General features: G+C 37.1%; 1 protein-coding gene across 1 annotated transcript; it reads left to right on the plus strand.

Moving 5' to 3' along the window:
* Positions 1-11,435: 11,435 nt before the first annotated feature.
* On the plus strand, positions 11,436-12,986 carry LOC131074884 (UDP-glucosyl transferase 73B2-like). The gene has a single exon (XM_059211031.1). The coding sequence runs from the start codon at positions 11,436-11,438 to the stop codon at positions 12,984-12,986; it is 1,551 nt and encodes a 516-aa protein (XP_059067014.1).
* The last annotated feature ends 449 nt before the right edge of the window (positions 12,987-13,435 follow it).

The following is a 13,435-nucleotide window of genomic DNA, read 5'->3' on the forward strand; positions in this document are numbered from 1 at the left end:
TATTTGATTGAGTCAATTTGAGGTTGTGTGATTGTGCCTCTCTCTATCTTTTTTAAATTTTTTTTGGTGCTATGGGTTCTCCTAAATTTCCACTTTTAACTCCACTTAATTATGCATCATGGAAAATTAAAGCATGGAGTAAGTTAATAGAAAAAGGACCCATTCATGATGTAAATGAAATAATAAAAACACCACCTAATCCTGAGGATGATCCTAATTCTTAATTTGAATGGCTCAATAAAAATTATATGGCACTTGGAACCTTGAGAAAGTATGTATCAAGTGACCTCATTTTTCACATTGAGAAATATACTACAGTTAAAGAGGCTTGGGATATTTATGAGAAATTGTATGGTCAAGTTGACGAGGTTAAGGGCTACAAGATTGATGGTGAACTCACAACATTGGGTCCCAATGATTTTGATACAATTCAATATTATGTCACAAAAGCAAATGAGCTAAGAGAAAAGCTTAAGGATTGTGACATTGACAAAAAGGATGCTCAATTGGTTTATAACTTGTTGGAAAAGATTCCATCAGAGTATGTAGCTTTTGTTTCAAGCTTTCACACCCATCAGTTGGATCAAGGTGTCTCATACACTCCACCATCATTTGATGCATTCAGGGAGATGTTGATATTTGAGCAATCTAAGTTGACCAAGATGGGGATTCAAAAATATTCAAAGTCACAAGATTTGGTGGCTAATAAATGGAATCAAAGAAATCAAGAAAAAGGCAAGAACCAAAAGTAGTCTAAGCCAAAGCCACAACAAGATGAAGCACAATCATCCTCTCCACAACAAGGTGATTCTACATCCTCACCTAAGGGGAAATCATATAAGGAGAATCTTTTTTGTGCATATTGCAAGAAGTTAGGACATGATGAACATCATTGTTACAAGAAGGATATTGATGAATTGAAACATCTTCTTGAGAAGAATAAAATCATTTTTCCTTCTAGAATGTCTACTTTGGCTTCTTCTTCCAAAGAAAAGGATAAAGGGAAGGATCACACTTTTGGGACAAATAAAGGACATGCTCTTTGTGCTACTAAAAGTCATAATTCAAGGAGATGGCTTCTAGATTCAAGAACTTCTCATCATATGGCATCTTCACAAGCTATGTTCTCTTCATTTGAACCTTGCAACATGCCACCTATTGTGATGGGAAATCATACATACATGAATTTGATTGGGAAAGGATCTATTGCCATTGGGGATAACTAGTTCAATGACGTCACCATCTTCTTTCCATCTATCAGATCACTCATGGAGCAACAAGGAAAATTGTGGAGTTCACAACTAATTCAATTATCATTAGAGACTTGGAGAGTAGATCTATCATTGCAACCAGGATGGTTGATCATGAATCTTAGTTGTACTCCTTTTCACATTTTGGTCCTATTGATGAGATTGATTCTTCACATGATGATTCAAATTTTGAGGAGAACTTTGATTGCTTGAACTTGGGTGTTATCATATGTGACCCAATTCTTGAGACTAGCATTTTATCTCCTCCTATTGATATCACATCAACTATTGCACTTGATGATGTAGATATTGCAATAGTTTTGCCTTCTTGTGATTTAGTGCAACAAGGTATTCCTTATCTTCTAGCTACAGTTTCTTGGGATGACTACTTGATAGACATGGTAGGTTTGTTTGTGGAGTCCTACATTTCAGATTTTGGAGACATTATTGGTGACATTCATATTCTCTTTGATGGAGATGATCTTTCTTTGATTGTTGTGAGGGAAGCCTCTAACCCTCTTGTTCATTCTCCACATGATCATTCTTTCGAGGTTGACATGATTGTGGATTCTTATGTACAAAATTTGGAGGAGGTCTCTTTATCATTCATGGAGTCTTTTGATCTTATTCTACATTCATCTCCACTAGATCTTGGATTTCCTTCTTGATGCAGGAGCATCCCTGGTCTATGAGCAATCTTGCATCAACCAAAAATATTTCCTTTCAGTTTAGTTCTTGTTCAACTCAGTGTGCAGTTTTATGTGTTCCTACCAATAGTTGTTTTCTTTTCATTGCAGATCCTATTTTCGGTTTCTAGGTTGGTTCATGTGCTTAGTTCCATATTTTTAGTCCATTTGGATTCTTTTCTGGCTAGTTATCACTCCTGGTTGATTGTTTCTAGGTTCCGAGGCAGTTCTTGTGCTTACCGGTTAACTTTCCTTCATTATCAGAGCAGTTCTTGGCATGTGGATCTATTTGGGGTCTTGTTTGAGGTTCTTGGGCATGTGGCCGACCTTTTTGTTGATCCAATCTTCTTGGATGTTATTTTCTGAAAGGATTTCTTTCATTCTTGGGGCCAACCTAGTTACACGTTTCATTTTCTCACATTGGTAAATATAATCCTTTAAGGCCGACCCATATATGTTCCAGAGAGTATATTTAGGGTATATGCAATCATTTGTAGGACAAAGGAAGTAGAAATCAGAATAAGGATTGAGATTAGTAATTAGTGATCTGGTTGATTCTGAGAGTCTTGGTTGGATTGTATTTGGTTTTTAGCTTGCATGTAACCGATTAACTACCAGATGTTCTATGATGATTGTATGATGATAACCGGTTGGGTGCCAGAAGTTCTAAGGCAATAATATGATCTGTTTCTATAATCTTGCTATATTTTCTTGTTGCTTTCATTGTGTTACTCTTGCTGCATAAGCCAATTAATTATCTTTTGAGGGTTTTACCAGTTATGGCTGCATCAATTGGTATTAGAGTTGGTTATGAACTGGTTAGTGGAAGAGTTGTTTGTGAAACTTGAGGCATTCCTTTGGGTGGATAGATTGCCGATTGGGGGCAGGCTGTGCATGTGTTCAATAGATCATCGAGGAGAGACAATTAAAACCAGTAGTCAGATTGCCGAGTTGAGGCAGTTCACTGGAATGGAAGAGGAGATGCCACCTAGAAGGACAAACCCTTAGAGGGTAGAGCAGATGATGGAGGACTTCAAGAAGGAAGCGAGGAATGAAATCCAGAAGGCATTGGTTGGTTTGCGGAGGGACCCTGAATATGAGGATGAGTATGAAGAAGCCAATGAAGAGCTTAAAGAGGAAGAGGCTGAAGGACCAAAAGACGAAAGAGAGGAAAGATTCTTGAGAGCAGTGGCACAAGCGAGTAAAGTTCATAAAGTGGAAGTTTCAAACTTTTCCAGAATGCTGAACCCAGAGGATCTGATTGATTGGATCAGAGAGTTGGAGGATTACTTTGAGTTTGAGGATGTCAAGGACCCGTAGAGAGTTTAGTTGGCACAAACTAAGTTGAAAGGGCATGCTGCCTTATGGTGGAAATAATTTCATAAAGACAAAGTGGAGAATCATGAAATGAAGATCACCCGGTGGAGACCGATGGTTGTAATATATAAGGCCAAGTTCATACCAGGAGACTGTGAGTTGGAATTGTTCAAGAAGCTGCAGAACTTGAAACAAAGAAACATGATTGTGAAAGAGTACACCGAGGAATTCTACAAGGTGATGATTAGATATGGACATAGAGAGATGGATAGAGAAAAGGTGGCGAGGTACATAAATGGACTTGCATTTAACATTTAGGATGAGATGAGTATGTTGAGGGTTTCCGTGGTTGAAGAAGCTTACCAATATGCTCTAAAGGCTGAGGAGAAGGTGAGAAGAAGACAACCGAATAACTCTAGAGGGAAGGAGAGATTCAAGGGATATATGAGTACATAGAAACAAAATAATGAGGAAGAATCAAAACCTAAGTGGAGTAAAGAACCAGAACAAAAAACACAGAGGAAAGGCAGTGGTAGTACCGACAAAGAATTTCCTGACAAATGTTTCAAGTGTGGAGAAACCAGACATAGATTTTATGAATGTAAGAAAGGAATGGCAAGAAGTTGTGTAGAAAATGAGGAACTAGAAGGTAAAGTTACTAGAATTGACCGTACACCGAAGCAAGGAGAATCCCTTATGTTCAGAAGAGTCGAGATGGAGCAAAGCAGTGAGGATACTGGATCTATTCAGAGAAAGAGTCTTTTATGGATTGTGTGCAAATCAGGTGGTAAGTGTTACAAGGTTATTGTGGATAGTGGAAGTACTGATAATTTGGTATTTAAAGAGATGGTAGTGAAGCTTGGGTTGAAGAGGCTTGAGCATCCTTGTCCTTACAAGGTAAGTTGGTTACAAGATGATCAAAAGATAGAAGTAAAGGAGCAGTGTTTGGTGAATTTTAATACTGGCCCTTTTAGGGATGAGGTTTTGTGTGATGTTGTATCTATGAGTGCTTGTCATGTATTGTTGGGAAGACCTTGGCAGTTTGATAGGTGAGATATTTATGATTGTAGAAGAAGCCTAATCACTATTGAGAAAGATGGGCAAAAGTTCACATTGACTTCTTTGAAGGAGAAAGAGAAGGAGGTGAAGAATCTGAGTCTTGAGAAAATTTGCAGTACCGAGAAACTAGTTGCAGAGGTAATACCAAAAGGTGACATGAGTTTGCAGAAAGATATGATAGATAAACCTGATGGACAGATGTACCTGGATGACATAGAGCTTATGGTGACAAACTGGATGAGATCTTGTGGTAGAAACAAATCAGAGTTGCAGAAGACAGAGAGCAATAAATAGAGGCAATGTACAGATCTGAAGTAAGAGAGGAGAAACAAAGAGAGTCAGGGGTTAGAGAAGCTGATTGAGATCCCGAAGGAGCTAAAGAAGAGGTTGGCAGATAAGGAAGATGTTTGGATCAGAAATGAGCATGGGGTCTTTATCCTGGATCCTTTTAATGTTCATGAGTTGCCTCTTATGGAACATCTCTTTCTACCTGGGGTGTGTGATGCAGGAGTATCCCCAGTCTATGAGCAACCTTGCATCAACCAAAAATATTTCCTTTCAATTTAGCTCTTGTTCAATTTAGTGTGTAGTTTTCTATGTTCCTATCGGTAGGTACCGATAGTTGTTTGATTTTCATTGTAGGTCCTATTTTTGGTTTCCAAGCTAGCTCAAGTGCTTGATTCCATATTTTCAGTCCATTTGGATTCTTTTTCAGCTAGTTATCTCTCTCGGTTGATTGTTTTTTGGGTTTCAGGATAGTTCTTATGCTTACCGGTTAACTTTCCTTCATTACCGGAGTGGTTCTTGGCATGTGGATCTATTTGTGGTCTTTTTCAATGTTCTTGGGTGTGTGGCCGACCTTCCTGTTGATCCAATCTTCTTGGTTGTTATTTTTTGGAAGGACTTCTTTCATTCTTGGGGTTGACCTAGTTACACATTTCATTTTCTTGTATTGGTAAATGTAATCCTTTGAGGCTGAATCGGATATGTTCCAGAGGGTATATATAGGGTATTATGTAGTCATTTGTAGGATAGAGGAAGTAGAAATCAAAATAAGGATTGAGATTGGTAATTAGTGATCCAGTTGATTCTAAGAGTCCTGGTTGGATTGTATCTGGCTTGTAGCCTGTATGTAACTGGTTAACTACCAGATGTTCTATGATGATTGCATGATGATAACCAGTTGGGTGCCAAAAATTACAAGGCAATAATATGATCTGTTTATATAATCTTGCTATGTTTTCTTGTTGCTTTCGTTGTGTTACTCTTGCTACACAAGACAATTAATTCTCTTTTGAGGGTTTTACCAGTTATGGCTGCATCACTTCTTCAACAGTGTGGATCAGTACACCTAATTTAGAGGGGGTAACTTTCAACATCAATATGGGGAAACTTGAGCAGTTTTCAGAGACTCCATACATCTTGAGGTTTTTTCCTACATCTTCTGTTCATGATTGGGGAGACTTCATGGATACACCTTTGGTTTTGTTTCTTCCTAAGGGGAGGAACATTGTTCGACGATCATGGAGTAGTTTCTTTATTCAGTTTCAAGATTCTACCATAGGTGCAAATTCTAAATTGAGGGGGGTACTTGGTCTCTCTTCTTTTCTCTTATGAGGGGGCTTTTTCCTCAAATGGGGTTTTGTCCTTCTCATACTTCTTTGAGAGTTCTTTTGTATAATTTTCATCTCTCTTTTAGGGGGGAGTTTTTTTCCCATTTGTGAGAGATTGCATTGGTTTATGTGCATTTACATTTGTACATGGGTACCTAACATGGCCTAGTAGGTGGGACCCATATTGCATTGTTGACTTGAGTCTACATTCCCCTAAGTTGCACTTAAGGGGGGGTGTTGGTGTAAATTATGTCTCATAACTACACTTTACTTCAGTTGACTTAGCGCAATGCATTTCATTGTAGTTTGGATATGAGACACTTAGGGAAGTGTGCACATAGGGATGATGCATGTAGGAGAAATTCCACCTTTTGTGGTCTTATCTTGTTGTTACATTCCACCTTCGGTGGGTGATTCACCTCTTGTGGAATATTTTATTATTTCTCCTACCTACCCTCAAGTACCCTTGTTTCTCATTGAGCCACATGTCATGTTTGTGTGCTCACATATCCATATGGCCTTGCCTTTATAAGCAGGCTCATCTAACATTGTATGTAATGATCCAGTTGATAATATTTGTATCTTGATTAGAATACAGTTTATTCTTATCAAATCTATTGTCTCTCTTTTGTGCTATTCATTGTGCCCTTGATCTTGGCTATATTTGATATGTCAACAATGTCAACAGTTTATTCTTATCAAATATGTCAACAATGACAAGATACAAAGAGGTGTGGCACTTTATGATAGTGCGAGTACAAAATTGATTAAGAAAGAGCATACATCATGATAAAATATTCAAATGTGGAAACATGAAAATGATGCCACCAACAAAGAATCCCTGTAGAATACTGCAGATGAAGATGCCTCCGAATGGAATTTTACCAAGAGATATAAATGAACAACTGACCCGCCATAAAAAGATCATGTTGGCACTTTCAAATAATGGCAAAGTGGACTTCTAATTTCAATGATTACAACTTCTCAAAATGAGATATAAGAGACTTCAACAAATACTGCTAGTGATCTAAACTGAGATCCAAGCAAAATACAAGTACCAAATAGGCCAAAAAAGGACCAAATACTGAAAGTACAATTTCTACTCACAATCAATGCAAACTAATGACAGATTATGAAAGTAGACAAAAAATTATGCACTTTAAAAAAAAACAACACCTAAAAATATATCCATATGAGCCCAAATGAAGCCTCCAAAGTTGTAAAAATTGGGATTTCATGATTTTCGAAAAACCTATATCCGCAAAATAGAAAAATCTTGTACCACTGTACAAATCATGAAATTCTACCCTCCCACAAAAAAATTGCTCGAAAAAAGGAGTCCGGATGAGTGAGATATCGCTATTTGAAAATTGCTTGGAAAATTTTTGCTACAACTTCAAACTTCAAATGCCTCTAGATTTGGCCTCTGAAGTTCGATTTGGATGAAACAAAATAGAACCCCAAATAGCATCAAATTTCTCTCAATTGACAAACCAATGACACTCTAATGGCTCTGATACCATGCAATATTTTGCCAAGTTCTAGAGGAAATGGAAAACACAAATAAGAGAGACAAAATAGATGATAGGAATAAACTGTATTTTATCAAGATGCAAAATATGATCAACTGGATCATTACAAGATGTTCAATGATTTCTTGTACAAACAATGTAGATGAGCCTACTTATATAGGCAAGGATTATGGATATGTGAGCACACAATCATGACATGTGGCTTAATAAGAAATAAGGGTAGGTAGGAAACATGTGTGGTAGGTAGGAGGAACAATATAATATTCCACATGAGGTGAAATGTAACAACACGATAAGATCAACACCATAAAAGGTGGAAATTCTTCTACACACACTATCCCAATGTGGCACAAACACCCAAGTGTCTCATACCCAAACTATTATTAAATGCATGTACCTAAATAAACTTAAGTAAAGTGTAATAATATCCAAGATGAATAATTATTTATACCAACAATACACATACACACACACACACACATCTCTATGTGTGTGCATGGGTGTGTGTGTGTATATATATATATATATTTATGTTACAATCAGGGATCATTGAGGGGGGGTGAATCAGTGATCTATTGGAAATCAAATTCACAAACTTATTTTTTATCCACTTGTTAGCAATGCATAACATAAAAGAACATAAATATGCAACAAATAAACCACAGATCCACAACACTAAAATTTTTTCATGGAAACCCAGAAAGGGAAAAACCATGGTGGGGTTGGTACCCACAATAATCATATACTATGGCTAGGAGTACATAGATATTACATAGATGGAGAATGCACTTGCATTCAGGCTCATAGCCTAGAGCTCACTGCTCAATTGCAATTACCCGGAAGGCTACAACCTTCAGGGAAGTTTCACTGACTTACAATTCGATTACAATGAGGAAATAAAATGAAATGAACTCTTAAGTAGCATCTGACAATACAAGAATGAGTTCCGATTAAGCATTGAATCTATGACTATCTTCACTCTGCTAGATACTCTATTTATGTCTCAGTCAACTACCAGATTGTCTGTGAATCAAATGCGCACGTGAAACTACACTTAATCGCAACAAAAATGATCTCCACACATGTATTACACCAGAAACCAATCGTCAAATCGATCTTATATATCCGATCTTAACACAAAAATAATCTTCTTCAAGTCGGTTTCAAGAAGTGTAATGTGTAGTTCCAAGTCGGCCTCAATCTCGAACACAAACATAGCACTGGACCAAAAAGGTGTTTTCATATGCTTCCTATGGATCTTCCCATTCAGCAAGAACACGAGATGAACCACCAAAATTACCACAATCATCAGAAATCATTTTAGACCAAAACATTACCGATATAGCCCTGTTTTACCCGTTAACTCCAACTTCTAGATAAGATGAATCACAATGGCTGGTTTGAATCTCCAAAAAGAGTTGCCATGAATGACAACCCTAGACCATAAATCAAACATCGAAAGTCACTGGATGAGTGTCAATTGCCAACAACATACATATATATACATGCATACATACATATACATACACAAATACATACATACCATACATACATACATACATACATACATACATACATACAAAAAAATTCCATCCAAGATCAAATCTTTGAGTGCACTGGTTTTAAATAAGTCCACTATGGATCAAATCTTGGTGAGTGCAAGGCTCTAACATGATGAGGCTGAGATTGTGCCCTAGATGAATTTGGTGGAATGGATATCCCTTAATACTTTGGTCCTAACTAAAGAGGTTCAACCTATGGGTCATACTCCCATATCATATAGTTAAACAAATTTGAATCTGATATCAAACTTTTCAAAAATAACCTATAGATTTCCTAAGAAATGTCAAATAATTGTTTTAATGTAGCTGAATAACTCTACAATTCACTTTGTTTGACTATTTGAGGCCCTTGAGTGAATGACATGTTTGTAAGGCGATCATACCTAGTGTAACAAAGAAATAAAAGATTTGTCTACCCATATTAATTGATTGTTTCAACTAACTCATTATATTTACACTTTATCTTTAAAAAATCATAATATTATATATTTTACAATTTACAATTTGACTCTATCTTTAAAAAATCATACTTTATTATATATTTTTTTATAATTAATTTTTCAAAATGATATATATATAACCAATAGCATCTTTGAATTTTAATCTGTAGATCTCCCATGCCTATATTCCTTGTCCCACACATCAAAACTCTATAGAAATATTTAAAAAACAAAACAAAAATAAACATTTGATTAAAAAACAAACAATAAATTCCAATGTTTATAAAAAAGTTTCCCTCCAAGATCAAATCTTTGAGTGCACTAGTTTTAAATGAGTCTATTATGGATCAAATCTCGGTGAGTGCAAGGCTCTGACATCATAAGGCTCTGACATCATAAGTGATGAGGCTGAGATTGTGCCCTAGATGAATTTGGTGGAATAGATACCCCTTAATCCTTGGGTCCTAACTAAAGCGGTTCAACATATGGGTCATACTCCCATATCCTATAGTTAAACAAATTTGAATTTGATATCAAACTTCTCAAAAATAACCTATAGATTTCCTAAGAAATGTCAAATAATTGTTTTAATGTAGCTGAATAAATCCACAATTTGCTTTGTTTGATTATTTGAGGCCCTTGAGTGAATGGCATGTTTCTAAGGCGATCATACGAGTGAATGGTAGACAAATCTTTTCTTTCTTTAATGACGATGGCAACATTGTTCCATCTTAGTGTTAGAAACCTTAACATTTTTTTATCACAACTTCTTTTCTCATAATTTCATCCAATGCAGCCATTTTATTGACCACATTTTTAACCCTTACACAATAATCACTCACATTCTCAGTTTCCTCCATTTCCAAATTCCCTTTTGTAGCTTGATGACCTTGATTTGATCACTGCATTTGTAAGCTTTCTTTAGAGTCTTCTAGGCATCCTTAGTTGTCTTTCTATCTACAATTCTAGGAAACAATCTCTTATCAAGAGATATTTGAATGTGAAATAACTTGTGCATTCTTCTTCTTAACCTCCTTCTTAACCATTTTATCATTAATTGCAAGTGCATTCCATTCAGTTCGGTCTTCATTTCCTGATTCTACAATTTCTCATACATCTTTTCCTATCACAAATATCATCATTTTAATATATAATATACAAGTAATCATAATCACTTATATTGAATTCTGTGATAAACAAAGAGTTAGAAGTTGACACGATGAAATTTGAACAAAAATAACCTGCTCTATATAAAATGAAAAATTAAAACAATTCTAGAAACATATATTAACAAAATGAAATGGAGACAATTTTGTTCACTCTGAAAATTTAAAACGCTATATATTATGTTCAAAATAGAGCAGCCTAAAACAGCGCTCAATACAATGGTTTCATGACATAAAAATCATAGGAAAGAGTTCGCCGCCTTCAAAGCAAGCTAAAGCAGAAACAAGCTAATTACGAACTGTTTTCAACCTCTGCATCCATCTAAAGATCGATGGAAATTTCCTATGCAAAACTTAGAAAACTGACAAAGCAAACTTAGAAACTGCAGAAGGGCAGTAAACGGTGCTCAGCGTGTCAGTTTCCAAACTATAAATAGATCCTAATTACGACTTACATGCCATTTATAACGGCGATGTCTATCTACAATGACGTAAAATGCGTATCCACAATGATGGATAGCAACGAATATGTATACCAGAAACTTTTGGTTTCCATATAATGTTTGTTCCACTACGAATACAGTCAGCTCTGTAGCAATCCTTAAACTGTTTTGCAGACATATGTCCCTCTTCACTGACATAATTCTGCACTTGGCACGTTGTTTGTTATTTGGAATGTGAAAACAGTTTAATTAATAAACAACACACTATTATTAATTTAGATCTATATCAAAATTCTAAATAACGTCCTTCAATCCTTTAAATCAGACTAGTAGCTGTGTTTGAATCATCTAAAGCCATTTGCAGAAGATGAACGCCATTGAGAAACCCCATATTATGGCAGTGCCATTCCCAGCACTCGGTCATGCTATTCCATTGCTCGACTTCGCTAAGCAGCTGGCCTCGCATGGTCTCACCGTCAGTTGTGTCACCACCGCTGCTAATTTACCCTTCCTACAATACCAAATGGCCCAAGCTTTTTCCTCTGGCCTCGATATTCACCTCCTAGTCCTTCCTACGCCGCCTGTGGAAGGTTTACCGGAGGGAATAGAGAGCTTTGAACAAGTTCCTACCCACAAATGTGATCTTATTTTTGAAATGGTCCTTAAGCTAGAACACCATTTTAACCGTATGCTTGAGAGCCAACTTGAGCAAGGGAAGGGACCTGTTTGTATAATGCATGATTTGATTCTGGGATGGAGTATGGAGTTCCCACAAAAGCACAATATCCTCAGGGTGGTATTTGATACATATGGAGCTTTTGGGCTGAGCATGATGTGCTCTTCATGGCTTTCAGCCTCACAGAACGCAGTGGGAAAACAAGGAGATAGTGTTGTTCTAAGCTTGGGTCTGCCCACTTCTATGAGATTTCATAAGCATGAGATAGACCCTGAATTATTCGAACCCTTTATGGTGGAATTCTTAGCACGGGTACAGTCAATATATCAAAGCTCTGGAATTCTGACAAATACGTTTGAGAAGCTGGAGGGTGAGTATATCCAAAACTTGAGAGATCTGACAGGGAAGAAGGTATGGTCCATTGGTCCAGTGCTTCCGCCCAAGTTTTTCAGCGGGGAAGTTAGGGCTACGCCACGAGGGAAAATGGCGGACATCAGCGAAGATGAGGTGCTCCAATGGTTGGATTCTCAGAGTCCAAGTTCAGTTGTGTATATTTCTTTTGGAAGCCAGACTTTCTTATCAGAAGAACAAAGCAAGGCCCTGGCGAGTGGTCTGGAAGCCAGTGAGAAACCTTTCATTTGGGCTAACAAAGTGTCGCCAAAGATTGAATCTTTGACATTGGATAGTCCAATAGATCTCGCTCGCACATATCTGCCAAAGGGCTTCCAGGAGCGAACAAAAAATCGAGGGCTGGTTATATGGGGCTGGGTTTCACAGCTTGTTATTCTGTCCCACCAATCTATAGGCGCTTGCATGAGCCACTGCGGGTGGAATTCTATGCTTGAAAGCGTAGCTCTGGGAGTCCCGTTGATCACTTGGCCCATGTATGCAGACCAGCACTTCAATTCGAAACTGGCAGTCAAATTGGGGATCGGAATTCAAGTGTGCGAGCATAGAGATGGAATTCCGGACAAGAAAAGAGTTATGGATGCTGTTTCGTTTGTTTTGAGTAAGGACGAGGGGAAACAGATGAGAAGAGATGCAGAGAAGTTGAAGAACATGTCCAGAAACGCTGTCGCATATGGAGGATCTTCATCCACAAATTTACAAGAATTTGTGAGTGTGATGTACAACCTGAACATGTCAAGAAAGGAAGTTGGTCGTGAAGGATCCTCCAAAGCTGAATTACAAGAAGATATTGTGAGCAACATATCTCGGCTTAGCATCTCCAAAACTATGTAAAGATTTTTAAGTTTTCCAACTGTCTATCCTCATGGAGGAAGAAAGCTCACCAATACTGGGGGATTGCAAAAATGGGTGCTTCACTCTTCCTCCATCCGTGCTCAAGTGAGCAAGTCTCCCTTGCTATGGTAGATAGTAGCCCTTAATGCTTCCATTCCACCATTCCACCATTTTTACTCGGTATGGTAATCTAAGTTTTGTATTTTATGGGTTCCCGAGCAATCAATGGTCATGCTAATGTCACAGATCAAATCGGTAAGCTTTGTAAAAGAAATGTCCCCAACATGATCATGGTGGGATTCCTAGTTTAAGAATTTGTAAATACTTTTGCTTAATATACTATTTATACATGTTTTCATCTTACGTCTAAAAGTTTTTTTGGGCACTATTTACAAAGTTTATATGTAAAGAAAAAGCACTTTCTTTATATTGATTGTTGTTTGGAATTT

The sequence above is a fragment of the Cryptomeria japonica genome, chromosome 1 (assembly GCF_030272615.1).
Source record: "Cryptomeria japonica chromosome 1, Sugi_1.0, whole genome shotgun sequence".
Taxonomy (NCBI): Eukaryota; Viridiplantae; Streptophyta; class Pinopsida; order Cupressales; family Cupressaceae; genus Cryptomeria; species Cryptomeria japonica.

Coding starts and splice junctions, on each gene's coding strand:
- LOC131074884 (XM_059211031.1), top strand. CDS start 11,436: ATGAACGCCATTGAGAAACCCCATATTATGGCAGTGCCATTCCCAGCA.